The sequence below is a fragment of the Thermobia domestica genome, chromosome 4 (assembly GCF_964235325.1).
Source record: "Thermobia domestica chromosome 4, izTheDome1.hap1.1, whole genome shotgun sequence".
Lineage (NCBI taxonomy): Eukaryota > Metazoa > Arthropoda > Insecta > Zygentoma > Lepismatidae > Thermobia > Thermobia domestica.
Window position 1 is genome coordinate 311,997,707 of NC_137457.1, and position 22,210 is coordinate 312,019,916.

At 35.8% G+C, this 22,210-nt stretch overlaps 1 protein-coding gene across 1 annotated transcript in view; it reads right to left on the minus strand.

The window, feature by feature from the left end:
* Positions 1 to 4,784: 4,784 nt before the first annotated feature.
* LOC145684319 (ATP-binding cassette sub-family C member 5-like) overlaps positions 4,785 to 22,210 on the minus strand; it is a 181,973-nt gene continuing 164,547 nt past the window's right edge. Inside the window, exons 29-31 of the mRNA XM_081756510.1 lie at positions 19,068 to 19,260; positions 13,747 to 13,911; positions 4,785 to 9,416 (exon numbers count right to left, since the gene is read on the minus strand). Of these exons, the coding sequence (XP_081612636.1) occupies positions 9,309 to 9,416; positions 13,747 to 13,911; positions 19,068 to 19,260 (466 nt within the window). The 3' untranslated portion in view covers positions 4,785 to 9,308. The remainder of the gene's footprint in view (positions 9,417 to 13,746; positions 13,912 to 19,067; positions 19,261 to 22,210) is intronic.

Here is a 22,210-nt window from a genome sequence, read left to right on the forward strand (position 1 = left end):
ACAAACCACATGAAGAATGACCTTCTACCTTCCACAACGCCTTCTAGTAGGGTTGTCTTATACTTTCCTTACCTTCGATTGTTTTCTACGACAGAAGGAAGAACAAATGCTTGTGGTCGAACCTGCAAACTGTGGCGTACTTCAGGTGATAACACCGTCTGTGAAAACAAAATATCTTCTAAACGATAACAATATGACGACATGTTAAGCATTCTAGACATCTCGGAATCAGTCCTGCAAAACATCGGAAGCAGCGACTAAAACAAACGTCCTGATAAATTGTTTTTCCTTGTTCTTGTTCAATGTTCGGGTAACGCACATTACGGCTAATGATAAGAAACGGATATTTTACTGTTGTTCTCTGGCAGTGGTCACATTAACATGGGATGGCGGAAATATCCCCCTCTCGTAAAAAGTATCCTCGGCTCGTATCATCAAATAAAATAAGATTTCTGCCTGGAAGAAAGCATCCATATCCCCCGGTTTTTCTCTTTCGTTTTACTTGCTTTCAATGACAAAACTACATGGAAGAAAACAATGTTAGTGTGATGTTTGTACAGCATTTTAGTACGTTTCATGACTATTACCTTTTATTAAAAGCGTCTGTACAATGATAGGACAGCGTAATATCATGTATTTGCCATTTGTACCAAATTATTCACATTTTCCTTTCATGTTTCCCATTCTTATTTAGTGCGCGTTATGCAACCACACATGGCACGTATAAAACTGTTCGCCATTTTGTGCTTATGCGAGATATCGACTTAGTACAGACGCATTATTGCTAGCAGTTGGGACAGCTATTCATCCGTATCCTTTTCGACCCATCTTTCTTGAGATTATCCGGGAATCTCTACGCTCCTTTGGGGAATCCCTTGTGCACGAATTGCACGATCTCGATCTAAGCATTTTTGAATACAGCAGCTTCGGTGTCTTTGACGTGACCATGCCGCATTAGCTCTATCATTCACCATAGTCGAGCTATAGAGCTTTGAATGTCATTTTCCCACGCTTTTGGCACCTTGTAGCCCCGAAATTATGTACGTTGGACAAAAGTTTATTTGAACGTTTTTTCTTGTTTCCGTGTTAGGAATCATCCCTTAAATTTTGTAACATAGTCACGCGGTCACCCTGTATATACACACATACAAGGTGTTTCAAAACACCACGACAACGTATGGGAGGAGATTCCCAAACATCAAGGTAAAGCAAAAAGTATAGATTAAACTGGGTGTAGAAATCTATCATTTCGGAGTTATAGGCTGCCGAAAACATGAACTTTAAAAGTCCATAGCTCCAATACTATAGGGCCTACCGTAGTCGGGTCAAGACTTCACTTAGTAACTAGTATGTGCCCTGTATCAGTTGAACGTAAGGCCTGAACCCTCTGCGGATGATAGGGGTGTAACTGCTGCTTGTGTACTACTTTCCAAACAGTATCTTGTGCTACTCCTCTTTCACGTGCTACTTTCCGGGTACTTACTGTTGGGGCTTGGGCGAAACGATCAAGCACTTGTTCTTCAAAGTCCGGAGTCCTCGTGGTCCTTCGTCTTCCTTGGTCGTAGTGTTGAGGTTGTAAATTCCCCGTGTTTCGTAAGCGTTGAAAAAGTCTGGCAAACATAGTATGGGTTGGATGTCTTCTTTGTGAATACTTCAGTCGATATAACCTCTCAGCTTCTCGACTGTTGCCATTTGCTTGACCGTATACAAATATCATGTCCGCAAGTTCTGTTATCGAATACTCCATTTGATCTCACATTCGAACAAGCAAAGCACAAACTGCACTAAGAATCTCGTACGCTACGAACAAACCACATGAAGAATGACCTTCTACCTTCCACAACGCCTTCTAGTAGGGTTGTCTTATACTTTCCTTACCTTCGATTGTTTTCTACGACAGAAGGAAGAACAAATGCTTGTGGTCGAACCTGCAAACTGTGGCGTACTTCAGGTGATAACACCGTCTGTGAAAACAAAATATCTTCTAAACGATAACAATATGACGACATGTTAAGCATTCTAGACATCTCGGAATCAGTCCTGCAAAACATCGGAAGCAGCGACTAAAACAAACGTCCTGATAAATTGTTTTTCCTTGTTCTTGTTCAATGTTCGGGTAACGCACATTACGGCTAATGATAAGAAACGGATATTTTACTGTTGTTCTCTGGCAGTGGTCACATTAACATGGGATGGCGGAAATATCCCCCTCTCGTAAAAAGTATCCTCGGCTCGTATCATCAAATAAAATAAGATTTCTGCCTGGAAGAAAGCATCCATATCCCCCGGTTTTTCTCTTTCGTTTTACTTGCTTTCAATGACAAAACTACATGGAAGAAAACAATGTTAGTGTGATGTTTGTACAGCATTTTAGTACGTTTCATGACTATTACCTTTTATTAAAAGCGTCTGTACAATGATAGGACAGCGTAATATCATGTATTTGCCATTTGTACCAAATTATTCACATTTTCCTTTCATGTTTCCCATTCTTATTTAGTGCGCGTTATGCAACCACACATGGCACGTATAAAACTGTTCGCCATTTTGTGCTTATGCGAGATATCGACTTAGTACAGACGCATTATTGCTAGCAGTTGGGACAGCTATTCATCCGTATCCTTTTCGACCCATCTTTCTTGACAGATTATCCGGGAATCCCTACACTCCTTTGGGGAATCCCTTGTGCACGAATTGCACGATCTCGATCTAAGCATTTTTGAATACAGCAGCTTCGGTGTCTTTGACGTGACCATGCCGCATTAGCTCTATCATTCACCATAGTCGAGCTATAGAGCTTTGAATGTCATTTTCCCACGCTTTCGGCACCTTGTAGCTCCGAAATTATGTACGTTGGACAAAAGTTTATTTGAACGTTTTTTTCTTGTTTCCGTGTTAGGAATCATCCCTTAAATTTTGTAACATAGTCACGCGGTCACCCTGTATATACACACATACAAGGTGTTTCAAAACACCACGACAACGTATGGGAGGAGATTCCCAAACATCAAGGTAAAGCAAAAAGTATAGATTAATCTGGGTGTAGAAATCTATCATTTCGGAGTTATAGGCTGCCGAAAACATGAACTTTAAAAGTCCATAGCTCCAATACTATAGGGCCTACCGTAGTCGGGTCAAGACTTCACTTAGTAACTAGTAAGTGCCCTGTCCAAATATCATGTTTCAGAAGCCTCCAGTACTAACAGAGCACTTTTTATAGAGTGAGTTCGGTTACGAACATATAATTTGAAGTATTCACCAACTACGTCTATAAAAATTGTTGCGGAAGTACCACAGGATTCTAAAATATGGATATTTAGATAGGGCACATACTAATTCCTAAGTAAAGTCTTGACCCGACTACGATAGGTCCCGTAGTATTGGAGCTATTGTCCTTGAAAGTTCATTTTTTCATGTTTTCAGCAGCCTCTAACACCGAAATGACGAATTTCTGGCCCCAGGTTGGTCTATACTTTTTGTCTTATCTTGGTGTCAAGAATCACCTCCCAAGCGTTGTGGGTGTTCTTTTGAAACACCCTATATGAAAGCGTGTAAGTGTAGCAGCATGAAGTGTAATCGGCCACTATTTATCCATCCATTCATTCTGGAACTGTTTCGTTTTAAAATAAAGGTACGTGTTAAACAGTTCATAAAGGAGACGTAACGTTAAAATGAGCATTTACATGATAAAAGCAAATCCTTAATAATTGTAGATAATTTTTAATATTTTATAATAAGAGAGAATTTATCTGAGTCACGACTTAGTTTCTTATTTCCTGGTCTGGAAGATGCGCAAAGCTTACTTAATGGAACAATGATCATTAGTTACTTGCACATCATTATCCAGCTCGACCAATTGCGTACTCATAAGAAAGATTGCTACAAATCATTTGAACAATAAAAATAATGTAATATAAAAAATATTTATATTTTAAAACTGGATGAATTTCAATTATATTTCGGACAAAAGGAAGTTAAATATAAGCAAAAAAGAGATTTTCATTCGTTATACTGAAAGTTTCATACTCGTTTAAATGAAATGTTTTTAAACATATTCAAAGAGAAGGAGCTTGTAAATAATTTCGCAATTCTGAACATTTCGTAATACTGGCGTTCGTTACAGTGACATTTTACTATACATGGCTTTTCAAAATGATAGTCGGTGTTAACAAACAAACATTGTACTATTTCATATAATGAAGATACATACATACAAAATGTAAGATCACTCACCCGATTTGGTTGTGAACTATTACAAATTTTTAATGTGCTTTCCCCTGGCAACCCTGCAGATATTTAGGCGGTAGTTCATTTTCTGCCATACATGACCTAGCAAGTTACAAATAACAGTTTCGATAGCATTGCTTACATGCGCCTTTAGTTCGTCAATTGTATGCGATAATGGAAAATAGTAAATTGCATCTTTAACGTAGCCTCAGAGGAAAAAATCGCAAGGAGAAAGTCCTGTCGACAGTGCGAGGCCACGACAGAAGTTCCAAAAACAATTCCCAAATCACGCGGTCAAAAAGCCTTTTCTAGATCAATAAATACAACATACACCTCCTTCCCTTTCTCTATAAAACTTTCACCGATCACCCTTAATAATCCAATTGCATCTCTTGTGCTCTTTCCTCTCCTGAATCCAAACTGTTCCTCCTCAACTTCTTCATTTGTTCTTAATCTAATGCAACAATGACGAAACTCGGACAACCATTTTGAAAAATTTGTTATTACTTAGAGAAGAGTTTTTAAAAGGAGGGGTTATTTGTAATAATTTACACAGGTTTAAAAACATTTTATATAACATAGATATATATTTTTCCAAAAAACAGTTATTGCAATCTGTCACAATTAGAAGATGGAAGAAAAAGAATACTGTATGATTGACCCAACATATTAACATTATAGCACCACACAACAATGAATTTCTAGCAGAATACTAACGAAAAATGTTTTTATATTATGCACAATTGAAAAATTCATATAGAACACATGTACAACGATATTTAAGAACAATTGTTCTGTTTCAAAACACTTATTTAACAATAATTTTCCAAAAAGCTGCCTTTTTGAAGATAATATTACAAAAGGAACAATTGTTTCCATCAACGATTTTTCAAAAAAGCTACTGCTCAATATTAAACACTAATAAAATCAGTTTCATTAACCCTTTGACGCCTTTAAAAAAAACTATTTGAAATCTGTTTTAACACACCCATGTATAATATCTAATTGACATATTGTAATAAATTATACCTTGTTTTAAAGACAGTACAGACTTTACATTCTGAGTATTTATGCCCGTTCAGTGATATATATATATATATATATATATATATATATATATATATATAGACGAAAACACGACAATACTTAAAAAAAAAACTATCCAAATTTCCAAACAATTGACTCGAACAACATTGGCCGACCATTATGTTTAATAAATGCCCGAAGATGTCGATTTCCACTAAATACAATGCTTAGGAAATACTTCAATAATTTGCTTATTAATATTTCTCAGATGCAGTGAAAACTTAAGTTTAATGACTCCTGGTTTTGTCTCTAATTATCGAATGGAACGTTAAGTTTATAAATAGAAGTATTAGCTTGATCACAAGCCACATGTAGGAAAAAAGAAAACATTTCTGACAAATAAATCTGGCTACAATGCAAATATGTGCCAAACATCGAATTTGACGGCAGTGGAGATGTGTCTTACCATTTTCAAATATTCCTTACAAAAAATTTGAATGGAATCTGTAAATGTACTACAGTTATATCTACTTTAAATACAGTTCGTGCCAATTGGGCTTTGTGGTGGACAAATATCGTGTGCTTGGGTGTGCTCGGGATTCTCCCGTTTCCTCCCACTTTCTTCATTCCACTATTTCATTTATTTCTCATCATAACCGTCTCCTGTAGCCTAAACGGCATAACCGTGGAATTGAAAGATTTCATTTTACTTAATTTCTATCTTAGATAGGCTAATGCATCTGTGACAAAGGTTAACAAGCTTCTTTCCCCTTGACAATTTCCCATTTAACCCTTTGACTACCATTTTTTTTTCTTTTTAAATGTGAACATTCTTTTATATGTACGACTCCTTTAATGTGGGATATTCCTGACATCTGTACACAGTTTTGGAAACTAAACACAGTCTCCTGGTCACATCTGAACCGATGGGAGAACATGTATTTTTTAAAAGAATTTTCTATAAACAAATTCCCAACGATGTTTGAATTATTCGCATGGGACACATGTATCCCGTTGCCAGTCAAAGGGTTAATGGGAAAGGAACTGAAATGTATACAGGGTGCTTATAAGATCTGGATACAATGGGGGAACATAGTTAATTTATAAGTGGTCCTCATGTCTGCTAATTCTTTACACACACAATATCTCTTTGTTCTCAGCACCATTTAACGATCCAGAGCGGCCGTTGCAGTGGTTATCATAGAATACTTTTCGGATTTTAAAATTCCACAAGTTATGAAGTTCATGGGGTCATGGTCAGGCGATCGTTCCCCGTACTCCAAATATTATTTTCTTTTCTAGAACGTGCGCCTTTCAGAAAATAATACCGTTTGCTGATATGAATGTTAACGCTGAGCAAAGATATCATTAATGAGATAATAACTTTTTTTTATATTAAGTCCTCTCAGCTTTCTTTTTCCTTAATTTTTAGCCAATAATAAAATTCTGTCAGGGTTATTTATTAACCAAAGATATGTTGAGGATAAGAGTTGTCCCCCCCCCCAAAAAAAAGTCGTTGATCGGCTGGTTTGAAGTATAGTGTTTCTTTTCAATACCAAGACTATATGAGACGGTGACCTACATCTTAACGTGAGATCCCACCGGAAATCGAACTCAAATTTCCTGTACCAAGCGCTACGAGAGAGATCGAAAATACTTTTGACACATAACAAATATATATGTGCCCCTTTGTGTTTCAAACATATACCACGTATAGTTACTAATATGTTGATAGCTTTCCCCGCTGGTCTAGTGGCTAGCGCGCGCGCACGCGCTTAGGTGCACGGGTCCCGGGTCCGATTCTTAGTAGGACAGCAATAAAATTGCACGAATTACAATGGCTCGGATTCCATTTTAAATTGTGGGTCAACGTCTCGTATTAGGTGCTGAAAAAAGGGACACTAAATTCCAACCAACCAAAATACGTTGATGATTCATTACAGCCTATTTCAAATGTGCAACTGCTGGTGCAGGTGCTGTTGTCGATATTCTTTCCCGTGCCTCCCTCAAAAGAGAAAGGACAAGTTGCTGTGGCCGAGATCCTTCAATAGTTGGATGCGGACAGTTTTCTTTCCCAAAAGCAAAGGGAATACTTTCTTTGTAAGAGGGCGGCAGGGGTAGGGCCGAATTATGTTTCCCATATTTTTCGGCTAATCTGGAGAAATTGAAGGCGAGAGCTGTTACTGAATATCTTCACAAGAAAGGTTTAAAGCCGCAGGAGACCGAGATGGATGCTACTTAAGTGATAGTGTCCTTTTATATACCACAGTGAAGAAATGGGGTGTCGAATTTATGAGAGGGAGAACCTCCATTGAAAATGACACTCGATAAGGAAGACCCGTGGAAGCACAAACTCAGAAGAACATTGACAAAGTCATGAAATCATTATGAATGATCGGCAAATGACCATTAGGAAGATTGCTGAAATAGTGGACTCATCTACTGCAAGCGTTGACCTAATTATCACCCAGCATCTAGGAATAAACAAGGTTTTCGCGAGATGCGTGTCAGAATTTTTGACACCTGATCAAAAGCTCACCAGATGCAACATTTCAAGTGACAATCTTCATCTCTTCTGGACAAACCAGGTGCTTTTCGCTCTCGGTTTATAATAGTAGATGAGACCTGGGTTCACCATTACCAACCAGAGTCCAAACAAAGTTCCAAGCAGTAGAAACACCCCTCATCCCCTCTCCGAAGGCCAAGTCATTGCCCTCAGCTGGAACAGTGATGGCTACACTTTTCTGGGGCAGTCATGCTGGATTATCTTGCAAAGGGACAATCAGTGACTGGGGAATACTATGCAGGTCTTCTACGACAGCTGCGTGATAATATTCTCCAGAAGCGTCGTGGGAAACTGAGAGCAGGAGTGATTTTTTCCATCAAGACAATGTCCCCTAGCCACAAGTAAGTCACCGCAATGGCAGTAATTCACGATTGCGATTACGAAATCGTTCCCCACCTTTATTTGCTTGATTTGACACCTTCTGACTTTCATCTCTTTCCAAAGCTCAAGTAGAAATTAGAAGGTACTCATTTTGATAATAATGCAAGCCGTAGATGAATTTTACACACCCTCGACAAATCATTTTTTTTACCAGCGGCATTGACGGACTTGGACATCGATGGGCAAAATGTGTTGACTTGTCAGGGGACTATGTTGAAAAGTAACACTATCCATTAACTCTGCTACTCCGTTCATAGGTAGGCTTAGAACTTTTACAACAACCCTCGTATATAGCTTTCTTCTCGTAGCTTGTAGAGATCAAAATTTACATTTTTACCGGTGTCACTTCCCTCAAAAGCTACCCTTGCAACTGAGATTTGTTTAAAAAAATCTCATTACCTGACTCCAGACTTTATATACACCCTGTGATAAAAACGAAAATATAAAACTAATCATGTTATAGTTATAAAAAAATAGATATCCATGTTATAGATAAGTCATACTTTATGAGATTACACTTATATGCGTCAAAGGGCATCAGAAGGCTCAATATAAATCAAAAACTTAACGTATACAATATTTAACACCACCAAACTCCAACAATAAGCTGATGATATTATATTTATAATGGATTTAATCAGTAATTGTGAACAAGTTTTCATAAAGTCCAATAAAAAAATATAAATCCACTCTAGAATAATATTTATATTTCCCACGTTGAGTGTATATATGAATATAGATATTACTACAAAAATGTATTTTAGAAAAAAAAAAAAAAAAAAAAAGAAACGAAGAATGTTGTACTAACAACAATCACACTATTCACACAATACGCTTAAAATTATTTTTATTAAAATACATATTTAAATAATTACCATTAACTAATTACATAATTACACACTCTTTCACAACAACCAATAAAAAAGTTTCAACGATTTGACTCATTTATCATTAGGCCCACACGAAATGTACACAAAAAAAAAAAACACACATTTGCTCACACGGATATACACTTATCAACACACGAATAAAAACACAGTTTCGAAAACAAGAAATTTCCACACATGGATTTTTTCTTTTCTTCACAGCCCTTCGTATCGCACGGCAGTTATTCACTTTGTGCTCCAGATTCCGCTGCCTCTGCGGCTGCCATCATCTGAGAAAATTGAGATTTGGAGTTTTGCAGGAGAGATGATGGAGAATCGAACTCTGCTACCTGAAATGAAAATACAGGATTAATGTTTACGGCAAGAGTATAGTCACGGGGGACCAGCCTCCTCAAACGATATCCCCCTTCCCCCTCTAAATAGAGTTCGTCTGTTTATTAAAACTTGTTTCATAATCTACTCTTTATAAATAAAAATAAATGTGATTGTGTTTGTGACTTAATAACTCTTGAAACACCAGGTAGATCTCGATGAAATTTTCAACATAGATGAGGTTTGGACCTCGGATGCTTTTTATCATTTCACTTTGACGGTCCAACTTAGGGCAGGAGGATGGGAAGATATATAAAAATAAATAAAAAATGACAGTTACTACGTTTGTGACCTTATAACACTTGAACTACCCAACCGATCTCGATCAAATTTTCAACATAGATGAAGTTCGGGCCTGGGATGCTTTTTATCATTTCACTTTGACGGTGCAACTTAGGGAAGGGAGAGTAGGATATATATATATATATATATATATATATGATGATAGAAAATGACCGATATTAATGCCGAACCCAAGATTTTCGGGGTCGCTGAGATGAAAGTGACACTTCTGATGCCGCCTTTTAAATCCAAATTTAGCCTTGCAACTTGAGAGAGGGGACGGGGGTGAATATATAAAAGAGTTGTGCATTTAAAGTATTTGTTTCAAGCCACGAAGCGGGTAATCAACGCTAGTCTAGACTAAACTAAACTCATGGCGCAACAGCCGTCAGGGGTCAGGGCCTACAAGCCGGCTTTTAGTACTCATGCCTTTGAGACATTGGCTTTCTAAACTAGAGTTTGCTACTTCTTTTTCTTTCAAGTAGCTTCCCAACTGTCCTCACGACGCTGAGCAGCCGTCACAATGCCAATGCCATCTAGTGAGTACGAATGGTCAGTCATCTCTACTCTGACACAGATCCGTCACTGCTTAACATCGCTGATCTCATGAAAAGCGGTATTTCAATGCAGTTATAGCGCGTTTGCATAAACTTGCTTAATACTTACAAAATACAAGTTTGTAATAGAAAATGAAAGAAAAGTATTTTTTTAAAAGAATTAACTACGGCAGTACGTTAAAAGAAATAAAATGACTGAAATTAACCATCCATTTTATTACTCTCATATGCCTAGTTTGATGTATACAGTTGCAAATTTGTTACTCGACGATTGGATAACAGTGTCAGAGTTTAATCTTACTTTTTCTTCTACGTTATTCTTCTTTCTGATTAGTAACACCGTATAAACGCAAAGTCAAACAAATGGATTTACACAAACAATGTCTGTTTATATATGAATAATTATTGGTACATGTCCTATAACCTGTGATTCTAACTTCACGCACTAAGACTTATGTTTTCATAAAATAGCATACTGAAAAATAAATAAATAGATAAATAAATATATGTAAATAATATGTATTATGTGTAATATGTATGTATATTGTATAGCGCGTTATTAGTACTTCCATACTCTGAAAGAGTCATGTTCCCCCAGAACTTGCTGGCTATACCACTTGGGAAATATAGTAGCTAACCAACTTTATGGCCTATGGAACCCGGAGGTTCAATGCCGCGTTCACAAAAACTCTCCATTGATTTCTGTCCTTAGCCAACTGAATCCAGTTTCTACTTTGTATTCCTATATCTGCGAGATCCATCTTAATATCGTCCTCCCACCTGCGCCTAGGTCTTCCTAATGGTCGTTTTCCGATTGGTCTTCCATTCATAACTTTGAAAGCGTTTCTACTTTCTTCCATTCTAACTACATGACCTGCCCACCTGAGCCTCCTCGACTTAATGACCCTAACAATGTTTGGGAAACCGTATAAATTATGTAGTTCCTCGTTACGAAGTTTCTGCCATTCCCGTTCCTCTTGGGTCCGAATATTCGTCTCAGGATCTTGCTCTCAAATAATTTCAGTCTGCGTTCTTCCTTCAGAGTAAGCAACTATGCTTTGCAACCATATAGTACAAGAGACATGATTATCACACTATATATTTTAAGCTTTAATTTCGGGAATGCAATTGTAGTAATTAATACTAAATATTAAGCAGTGATCTAAATTAAAAATAGGTACTAACCTTGGATCCCAAAAGAGTGCTTCCTTACATTATATTGTCTCAACCTTCTGTGGAGTCTTTATCAATAGCTCTTTTTCCACTGCTATACTTTTTCTTGATTATACTTTCAAGTGGGGTAAATTCTTGAACCACCAAAAATTGACTGATAAAAAACCAATAAATTTTTGTATATTTTGTATAATCTGTTACATGTTTGCTTTTGAGCATCCATCTTGAGAAATGAATTTGAACACTTTAATGATATAAACATTATTCACAAAGCATGCCACTGTTAATGGCAGAAAAGCTTGTGCAAATGTTCAGACACACAAATTCTTTCAACGCAACTTTGCAAAAATAGTTGTATCTACATAACATTTTCCGCGTCTATCCACATTCTTCTTGCTGAAATACCGAAAAAGAACTTTTTTTTCTGTATATAACTATCTTTTATAAATCAATCAGTAATTAAAAGCCTTCATGGTCTTCAGTAAAAGCACTAAAAATTCCTTTTAATTACTAATACAGTGTAACATTACAATATTATTTATCTACTCACTGAATAAAGTTCTTTCCAATATATATATATATATATATCTATATATTCTTTCGCGATATTTGAAATGCACTGTTCAGGCATTTTTCGTCAGACTCATAATAAGGCTTAAATCGTTATATAATGTTTTTGTATTTCACCAGTTATACATAAAATATCGACTTAAGCCTTGTGACTCTGATGAAAAATGCTTGAACAATACATTTCAAATATCGGAGGAAAAAAATACACATGGGAAGGAACATTATTTAGTGAGCAGATAATTAACTGTTCCATATGCTCTATTAGTAATTGAAAATAACTTCTTAATGATTTTACTTAAGAGCATGAAAGCTTTTGATTTTTCATTGATTTTCAAAGGATAGTTATATATAACTAGTTTCAAAAAGAAGTTCTTTTTAGTTATTTCAGCAACAAGATTGTGGACAGGCGGGAAAATTGTTATGTACACAGAATCATTTTACGAAGTTACGTTGGAAGAATATGTGTCTGAATACTTGCACAAGTTTTCTACCGTTATTAGTTGCACACTTTGTAAATAACATTTATATCATTTAAGTGCTTGTAATTATCACTCAAAATGGGTGCTCAAAAGTGAACATATGTAAGGTTTTACAAAATACACAAAAATTTATTAGTTTTTCCCTAGAATCTTAATTTTTCGCGGTTCAAGAATTTAGCACACTTATTATCAGAAAAAAAAACAACAAATACAGCAGTGGGGAAAAAGAGTTACTTATGAAGAGCCTAGAGAAGGTCGAAATAATATAAAGAAACACTTTTTGGGGATAAAAGGTTTAGTACCTATTTTTAAATTAGTAATGTGTATCCTATAGTGTGAAATAGCAAAAATTTACAGTGGTCGTTTGTTTTGTATAGTAAAAATAGAAGGCACGTTCATAAAAATAAACCTGAAACGTGTTTGTTTAATTCAGGACATACCCAGAATATAGGAAATCAACATAGATACACCAAGAATATCTGAAAAAACACTACTATTGGCGGTGCATAAGTTATTGTATACAGTAAAGGTTAATGAACACAGATGTAGTTTGTTAAGCAATATTAATATTCCAGGGTTCTTACTGATCTGCAGAAATCTATTTCCCTGACTTTAACTAATCTTTGGCAGGAAGTTCCCTGACTTTCATGACAAGTGTCGGATGACGTTGACATAAATAAGGAATAAATAATGATGAATATTTATATATGAGAACATTTATTCTACAGAGACAAATAGTAATCAACTGTTCATACGTACATTCCACTTATCTCCCCTAAAAATCTGAAATTGGTGTACAATTAATGTTAGAAAAACTATATTTATAAAATTTCCTTGATTTTCCCTGATTTCCAGTCTTTTTCCCTGAGCTTCCCTGACTTGCACCAATTTCCCTGACTTTTCTGACCAGTAGGAATCCTGTTTTCTGAAAGGTCCCACGCTGAGAACGCCAATAAATCTTTGCTAAAACGTTCACGATGTGATTTGCAATGTAGGTGTTTTTCTTAACTACAGATTTAGTTAGTATTTAATATGAATTCTATTAGGTCAATTAGCAAACTCAAAGCTCTGAATTGTTATAGATTCTATTGGAGAAGAAGATGACAGCAGTTGAAAATATTGTGCGTGTTTAAGAATACGACATTTATCAATAAAAACTTCTTACTGACTCTGTGATGAAATGGCAGATTTATAAGAAGCAGATGCTAACACAAACTGTTCCTTACCTCTCCATTATCAATGACTAACACCCGATCACAATTAACAACCGTGGATAAGCGATGAGCAATGGTTAACACTGTACACTTCTGGAAAACTTCTTCTATCGTTTTCAAAACAGCTACCTCGGTTTCAGGATCAATAGCAGCTGTGGCTTCATCTAATAGTAAGATCTAAAACAACAAAAACATCAACGTCAAAAATTCAAATAAACAAAATTTATTCATTCCTGTAATCTAATAATATATATATATATATATATATATATATATATATAGGGTGTTTCAAAACAGCACCAATAACATTTGTTAGGTGATTCCTGACATCAAAATAACACGAAAAGTATAGACCAACATTGTTGCACAAATGCTTCCTTTCGGAGTTATAGGCTGCTGAAAACATAAAAAGTGAAATTTAAGGTCCATAGCTTCAATACTATGGGACCTATCACAGTCGGGTCAAGAATTTACGTAGGAACTATGTGCGCTATCCAAAAATACATATTTTAGAATCCTGTTGTACTCATGTAGCAATTTTTTAAGAGGGAGTTTGGCTACGGGCATATAATTTGAAGTACTCACCAACTACCTCTACAAATTTTTTGTGGAAGTACCGCAGGATTCTGAAATATGGATATTTGGATAGGCCACATACTAGTTCCTAAATAAAGTCTTGACCCGACTTCAGTAGGTCCCATAGTATTGGAGCTATGGACCTTTAAAGTTCAATTTTCATGTTTTCGGCAGCCTATAACTTTGAAATGACCGATTTCTGCACCCAGGTTGGTCTATACTTTTTGTCTTATCTTGGTGTCAGGAATCACCTCTCAAACACACTGTATACTCAAGTGCGTACTAGTGGGGCCGCGGTGGCTCAGTAGTAGAGTGTTCACCTCTGGTGCTTGGGGTCCCGGGTTCGATCCCAGCCCCCGCCACGTGAACTTTGTGGTGGACAAACACCGTGTGCGTGGGTTTTCTCGGGGTTCTCCCGTTTCCTCCCACTTTCTTCATTCCACCATTTCATTCATTACTCATCATCACCGTCTCCTTTAGCCTAACCGGCATAACCGTGGGACGTAAAACTCAAAGATTTCATTTCATTTTTTTCAAGTGCGTACTAACATTCAATGTGTAGATAAATTTCCAGCCGTGGTACAAAATTTTTAAGGTTGACTCAGTATCACGTAAGGGGAGCTGGGACTTATAGTTGAATTACAAACTAAACCAACTTTTCTTATCAGTATTAAAACTGTGGAAACGGGACAACTGTCAATGAACCAAAATGTTGCCACTGCTATTAAGAGTGGACCATATGTCATTGTCATCACAAGGAACAAGAGGACTGACCTGCTCTTCCTTTGAATAATGCTATTCGTAGGACTTGGCCTTTAAGAAAAAAGTTGGTTATGTTTCTGCGCACACTATACAGAGGTAATCTGCAAACTAATACGGAGGAGGATCAGAAACCAAGGTTACAAGGCCGATATTTCTAGAGTTTTATCTGTTATAGAGGAATGAAGACTATGCGGTAATTTTACTGCATGGAGTTGGCAACTGTGCAGAGTTTCAGTTATCCGCCATCTACGGCGCTAGTTGTAGGTAAACACAAATGGCGACTCGTTTAGAAAACTGGTCTCGCAAAGAAGTCGGCTCAGTTATTCGATTTCTGTGGATGAATCTCGTAACCGCGATTAAAATTCACCGGCAGTTGGTACAAGTGTACGAAAAGACTGTAATGTCTCGTAAGCAGTCGCAGAATGGTGTCGAAAGTTTGCGGCTGGTAGATGAAACGTCACTAACGAGGAGCGCAATGGCCGACTCAGCACGGCATCAACACATTTGAACATAGCTCGAGTGGAAGAGTTGATTCAGGATAACAGAACCATCACGTTACGGCATCTGATAGCAGAATTGGGAATGTCGTTCGGAAGCATTCGTCACATCATGCACGATATTCTACAGTACCGGAAAGTCTGTTCCCGATGGGTTCCCACGCAATCTATCCAACTAACATACAAGGACAGGATTTTTACTAGGAGGGAATCTTTAAACTCATCCCACGATGGGGTAAGTGCCTCAACTGATATGGGGACTATTTCGAAAAATAACCTAATGAATGAACAGGGTGTCTACTAAAATTCCAAAATGAAATTTCGTGACTTTTTCGTGACCTTTTCTTTACCAAACCATAAAATTTCCTAACATTCTCAAGAGCGACTTTGGGTGCAAATTAGACCGAATTTTCATGCATGCGATAGAAGAATGCTTTGCTTGCGATTTAGTAGTGTCTAAAGCCCATCATAAAGACAGTTTTGGTGGTGAATTTTGACGTTTTATAGTACAAAATTTTCCAGTCTGTGCTTCTATTTGTACAGATAAAAAAAAAATCGTGACCCAAAAGCTAAATTTCGTGACTTTTTCTTGACTTTCATGACCGTTTTCTGATTTCGTGACGTTTTCATGACTTTCATGACCGTTTTCTGATTTCGTGACGTTTTCATGACCGTTTTCCGATTTCGTGACTTTTTCTTGACTTTCGTGACCGTTTTCTGATTTCGTGACTTTTTCTTGACTTTCATGACCGTTTTCTGATTTCGTGACTTTTTCATGACTTTCGTGATCGATAGACACCCTGATGTACTATCTGTGGTTGTATTGGTTTCATGAAATAATATATACACATTTCACTGCAAGTTTTGTAATCCTAGTTTCTGATGACTCTTCGTACCTCCACGGTAAAAGCTCTTCAGATATTCTTCAGATTAGAACGGAACCTTACATAGATGTAATACATGTTACTAATGCGAACATTTTCTTTTATTGCCAAGTAATCAAATAATCAATATAAATAGCAGAAGAAAATAAAGAGCTGTGATCGAATTGTTGCAAATACGGGGTTGCCACGAGTTGAATATTCACAATAAGCTACAAGCGGCATATGAAGAGGACACAATTCACATTACCAATGTTAGAAGATGGATAAAGACATTCTGGGAGGGAAACCTTCGGTGGTTAGTAACAATCGAAGTGGCAGCCCTGCAACTGCAGCGTCGAGCGAAAACCGAGAAAGAATGCACTCGCTAATTAGAAAGGATCGTCGTTCACCATACAGGAAATAAATAAGGTGACTGATTGGTTATGAACATAATGCTTTAGAAACTAATTCATGAGTGAGGGAAGGTATTCGACGAAAAAGAAACTACATTTTACTAAACACATTGGGCTGAAAACCGCGGAAATGTATCAAAAACAAAGGACAATATTTTGAAAATCCATAAGTGCCCACACATGTATTTATTTTTCACACTAGGTTTCCAATTCTTCATCCTTTACATAAAAATTTTACAGGACTGGAGATCGTACTTAAATCAGAGACAAAAAACACCAGTCTAGATAGCTAGAAATAATGGTTAATGCATCAGATGTGGTAAAAAGTGGTGCGTACTGTTAAAAAAAGGCCTGTTTTTACAACTTGTAAACAGATCTTAAATTAAAACTAACTTAAAAATGAATTCCAGTAGGCACATTGTACATTACAGTTTAAAGACGTAGCTATATACGGGGCCGGCTCTATCATATGTGCAACAAGTACATTTGCACGGAGTAGCAAAATCTGTCATAACTATATTATTTAAAATAAATATTTCTTGTTGGAAACATGTTTCATGATGATAGTAGTTAAATTTATTAGGCTGACCTTCTATTGACTATAACATTCATAAACCATGTTTAAGTCGCATTAGTTTCAGATCAATCGACAGTGCTAAAGCAAATGGTCAAAAAATCCTAACATGAATACTTGATTGTTGTCATATACAAGAACTCAGTTCTCTAACAGTAGCAAACACCTGTTCAACTTAGTTACTTATCACAGTTTTGATAATGAAAACTAGTCTTGTCTTTGCCACAAACAAGTTCCTTATTATTGAAGGTGGAAACAAGTTTTTTTTTTTTTTAATTTAACAGATGTTGAAGGAAAATCAAGAAATAAAGATAAAAGAGCTAGTTGCACTGGAATTGCAAATTGATATCCTGAGACTGAAGCTCGATAATGAATTCTATAAAAAGAATTACATCTTTCCTCTGCAGGTGTATTTGTTTTATCTTTCACTAACATAACAGATTTAAAGAAAGAACAAATACAGACACAACGAGATTGTATTTGTAGTGTTTTGGCCTTTGTGGGTGTGAGTTATCTTTCCCTCCCCTTTGTTGTTCATGATGGAGTAGCATGCTTAAAATCGTGACTTTTAAGACTTGTACTTTATGAAGAAAGGCTAGCCCTAGCTATATACCCAATTTAGCTGAAAGTACTTAGGTAATCTCTTAACTATATGGTTACGGCCGACAAGAACCTTTCGCACAACTTAGATCAGTTTTCAAGGTCTGTCATTTAAGTTCTAAGGGAAAAAAAAAAAAAAAAAAAAAAAAAAAAAAAAAAAAAAAAAAAAAAAACACGGAGATAAGCACTTTGAACATTTTATTTGAAATATTTTCACAGTCGAGACAAGTGGTAGCTACGCAATATGTCCCAAGTTTCCACTGCCAGATTCTGTTTGTTGCCAATCAGAAGTTACTCATATAAAATGTTCCTGCTTTAGGAAAGGTAGGTGAGTATATATAGAACTACCAGTGTATGTATAACACATATTACAAATTCTATTTCCGAAATTCTATCTTACGGATTATCTGGTAATTAATCTCTTGTGCAGCAAGGAAAGAATTCAGATCACTTGACACTGAATTGTATATGCCTTAGTCAATAGATTGGAGAGCGCTGCTCTGTTTAATGTTTAATCTAGAATACAGAAATCGATCTCCCCAGTGTCTTTTCATTTTTCTTTCATATGGATCAAAGTTTCTTTAGATATACTCGTATGTCTATAGAATTCAGGGAAGAGTGTGTAAGAAAAAACACAGCACAAATGATCTCCACCTTTTATAAACAGATCGTAATGCGACATACGTAAATTCATACTTACGTAAGAAATTTTCGACAGAAGTAAAATTTGTGAATAGTACCTACGTACTCACACCTGAAGAAGAAATATTAAATTTCTAAATTCTATTTTCAAAGCCATCTTATGAGAGAGGCACGAACCCGTGCTAATTTGGCAGTGCTACATTGGTTATAAATTGTAAGAAACACACTGGAATGTGCGGCGCCTGAGAGATTTACGTAAATTTGAGGGAAGGACAAATATCCAAATCACATTTCCAACATGTAGAATCACATGTGTAAATCTTTTGCAAACTCGTACACTCGAAAGTAAAAACTAATATTATCATTGTTAATCTTGTGTAAGGAATAGAAAACTTTATCTTATTACCTTGCTTTTCCGAAGAACTGCCCTAGCTAAACACAATAGTTGCCTCTCACCAACAGATAAATTTTCCCCATTTTCCACAACGGATGCTTGCAACTGTCCAGGAAGACTTGCCACCTTCTCCTTCATACTGGTTTTCTCAAGGACTTCCCATATTTCGCTGTCTTCTTTTGTATTAAACGGATCAAGATTATACCTAGATACGAACAGCAAAGAACAGAAAAATATAATTAGGTGCTCAAGACAGACTTCCATGACAAACAAATGACAATCACAGTAGAAAATATCTACGTAGGTCGGCAGGTCTAAATACGTTATGTTAAGAAGTTAGCAGAATTAACAGTTTCGATCCTAAGCCCGGACAGGACTCGGGGTATTTTTTAATGCATCTAGACAAAGCCCGAGTCTAGTTCGGGGTGGCAGCCTGTCGTGTAGAAAACTTATCCGGATCTCACTTAAAAGAAAACATTACTTGGTTAATATCTAGCGATACAGAGTTACGTTTTACGGCTGAATAAAATGAGAAATTAAAAATGATGGTAAAGAATAACGTTAAAATTTGATATATAATTGCTTAATTTACCATGTTAAAATTTAAATGGAACATTAGTTTGAAAGTTATTAAATAGGTTATAGAATCTCAGTAGTAAAAGAAATAGATTAGATGTATCTATTTCTTTATATTATATTTATAATGTTACATTAAAATATTTATTATTTTTACAAAATAGTTACAAAATAAAATAAAATAAAGTAATACCTGTCAAGAAGAAAAACCTTCATGCAAAATAAACTATTTATATGTCGTTTTTATACATAATTAATTTAAGGATTTATTTACAAAAAAGATGTAAAATTTAACCAACTAAAAACCATAATAATTACAATATAGTTACTAACAACTTAGCTAACTATAAAACGCATATTTATGAAACCAATTGTTCAAATCGTTCTAACAATTCTAATCCTTTATTTATTTCTTGATTACTTTATATATTTTTTGCTTTAGCCTTTCACCTATATGAGTTCTTTATTTACTTGTTCTATTTTTTAATATTGTTACTTTCATTTACCTGTTTTTACTTTCTTAAAATAAAATATTTGTTTATAAAGACTTGTTTCTTTTCACTTTTAATAACAAAATTTTTAATATACATTAATATTTTTGGAAATTACATTACAATATTTTGCGATACATCGCTGACGGACAAGAGGAATATTTCGTGTTGAGGTCGTTCCATTTTTTCCCGGTAGTTACATAAAGGAATATAAATGGGCAAAGAATAAAATAGCGATTATTAGTAGTTTCACTCAATGATAACAATAATAAACGAATTCTGCACCTTTTTCACATTGTTTCCGTTGTATTTTTTTTTTTTTTTTTTTCATGTAAGTGAAAACGCATTTACTTGAAGTCATATGGAACCAGTTCCACCGAACAAATCCAATGATATTTTGTATTCGTGTTAAAATAGAATGTTTAAAGATCTATTTTTCCCTGTATTTCGCATGCCTACCTTCTTTTTACTGCCTGAATACACTCTTTTAAAAATGCACTAAACTGCGAGGAAGCTGGGATTTCCATTGCAATGTAAGCATAGGAGCGAAATTGTTAAGTTAGGAAATAAATTTCCTAGTATTTGGTTCGTACGAGATGCTACCCAAAATTTCCGACAATTTTCTCATAAAAATCAGAAAACTTGCCACAAATCCAATTTCTAGCATCACCTTCTATTTTTGTTTTTATCCTAAGGCAGGATGATAAAATCGTTTCACCAAGTTTCCTCTCTCCCCGAATGTTGCACTACCTTTAGGTTTAGAATATAATAAATATCCCTCGTAAGTTCTATATGTAGCATATTTCTTTGGAAACCACCGGAAACAAATTATACCAAAAGTATCTTTGGTTAATCTTGATCTCTGATTTTTTTTCGTAACACTCTAATCAACATCTCACAAAATAAACACTTACCTTACCAAGTCTTGTTTCGCCATTCCTATCTGGATGATGATGATGATGATAATGATTATTATTATTATTATTAAAAATGCACTAAACTGTGAGCAAGCTGGGATTTCCATTGCGATGTAAGCATAGGAGCGAAATTTCCATGGCGGCGACGACGACGACGACAACGACGACGACGACGATGATGATGATGATGGTGATGATGATGATGATAATGATGATGATGATGATTATTATTATTATTATATCATTATATTATTATTATTATTATTATTATTATTGACCGTTCGCCCTTTAGATCTCTGCTAATGTACAGGGTGGTCCGAAATTAACTCCCTATTAAAAATTGTTTATGACTCTTCACATCCTTGATGAATTTTAGCGAAGTAGCAGGCATTTTGTTCTTTGCAATAGTAGTATTTATTAAACAGTACCACATTAACGTCATTGCAAGTATCAGTGGTGCGGGCTCAGTTGGCATCGTGGTATGAAGTATAGCAGTCAGTGGTGTAAGTACAGAGACGGTGGCAAATTTTGAAAGGATCTCGTGTCTCGGTAGATGCAAAGATTATAGGAAGTTCTTATTTCAAATTAATGGATACACAGGGCTCATAGTGGTCTGGTCTCTTGTAAATAGTTGAAAAGTGACCAAAAGCACACGAAAAAGTGACCAAAATCTCATCATGCCCCTTTTTTTCTTTGTCAATTTCTCCATCACCTCTCTCTTTGTTTGTTGTTTTGTTTCATCTTTTCTTCTTTACTTCTTCTTTTTGAGCTTCCTCCTTTCTTAGGTTTTCTAAGTATGCTTTATAGTTATGGTAAACAGACTTAGCAGATGTAAAAAGCTTCTGAGTAAGTGGAACCAGTTCTGGCCTATTTCCGAATTTCTTCATCTCAGACATTATATTTAACTTACTTGAGAGTTCAAAGCCATGAAATATTGAAATTCATCACCTACTCTTAAGAACATCATACAGGAAGCACAATACAAGACGAATATGATGAACCACACAAATACGCACACAACGTTGAGCGCAGCGTTAACTATTGCGAGAGAAAACTAAAATAGTATTATGATAGAAGAAAGAATAGACACAGAAGGGTTCTCAACCCCACTTTGACAGCTTAAGCATTCACCAAGCATCCACTGTGCTTTAGAAAGAATAAAAGCTGAAGT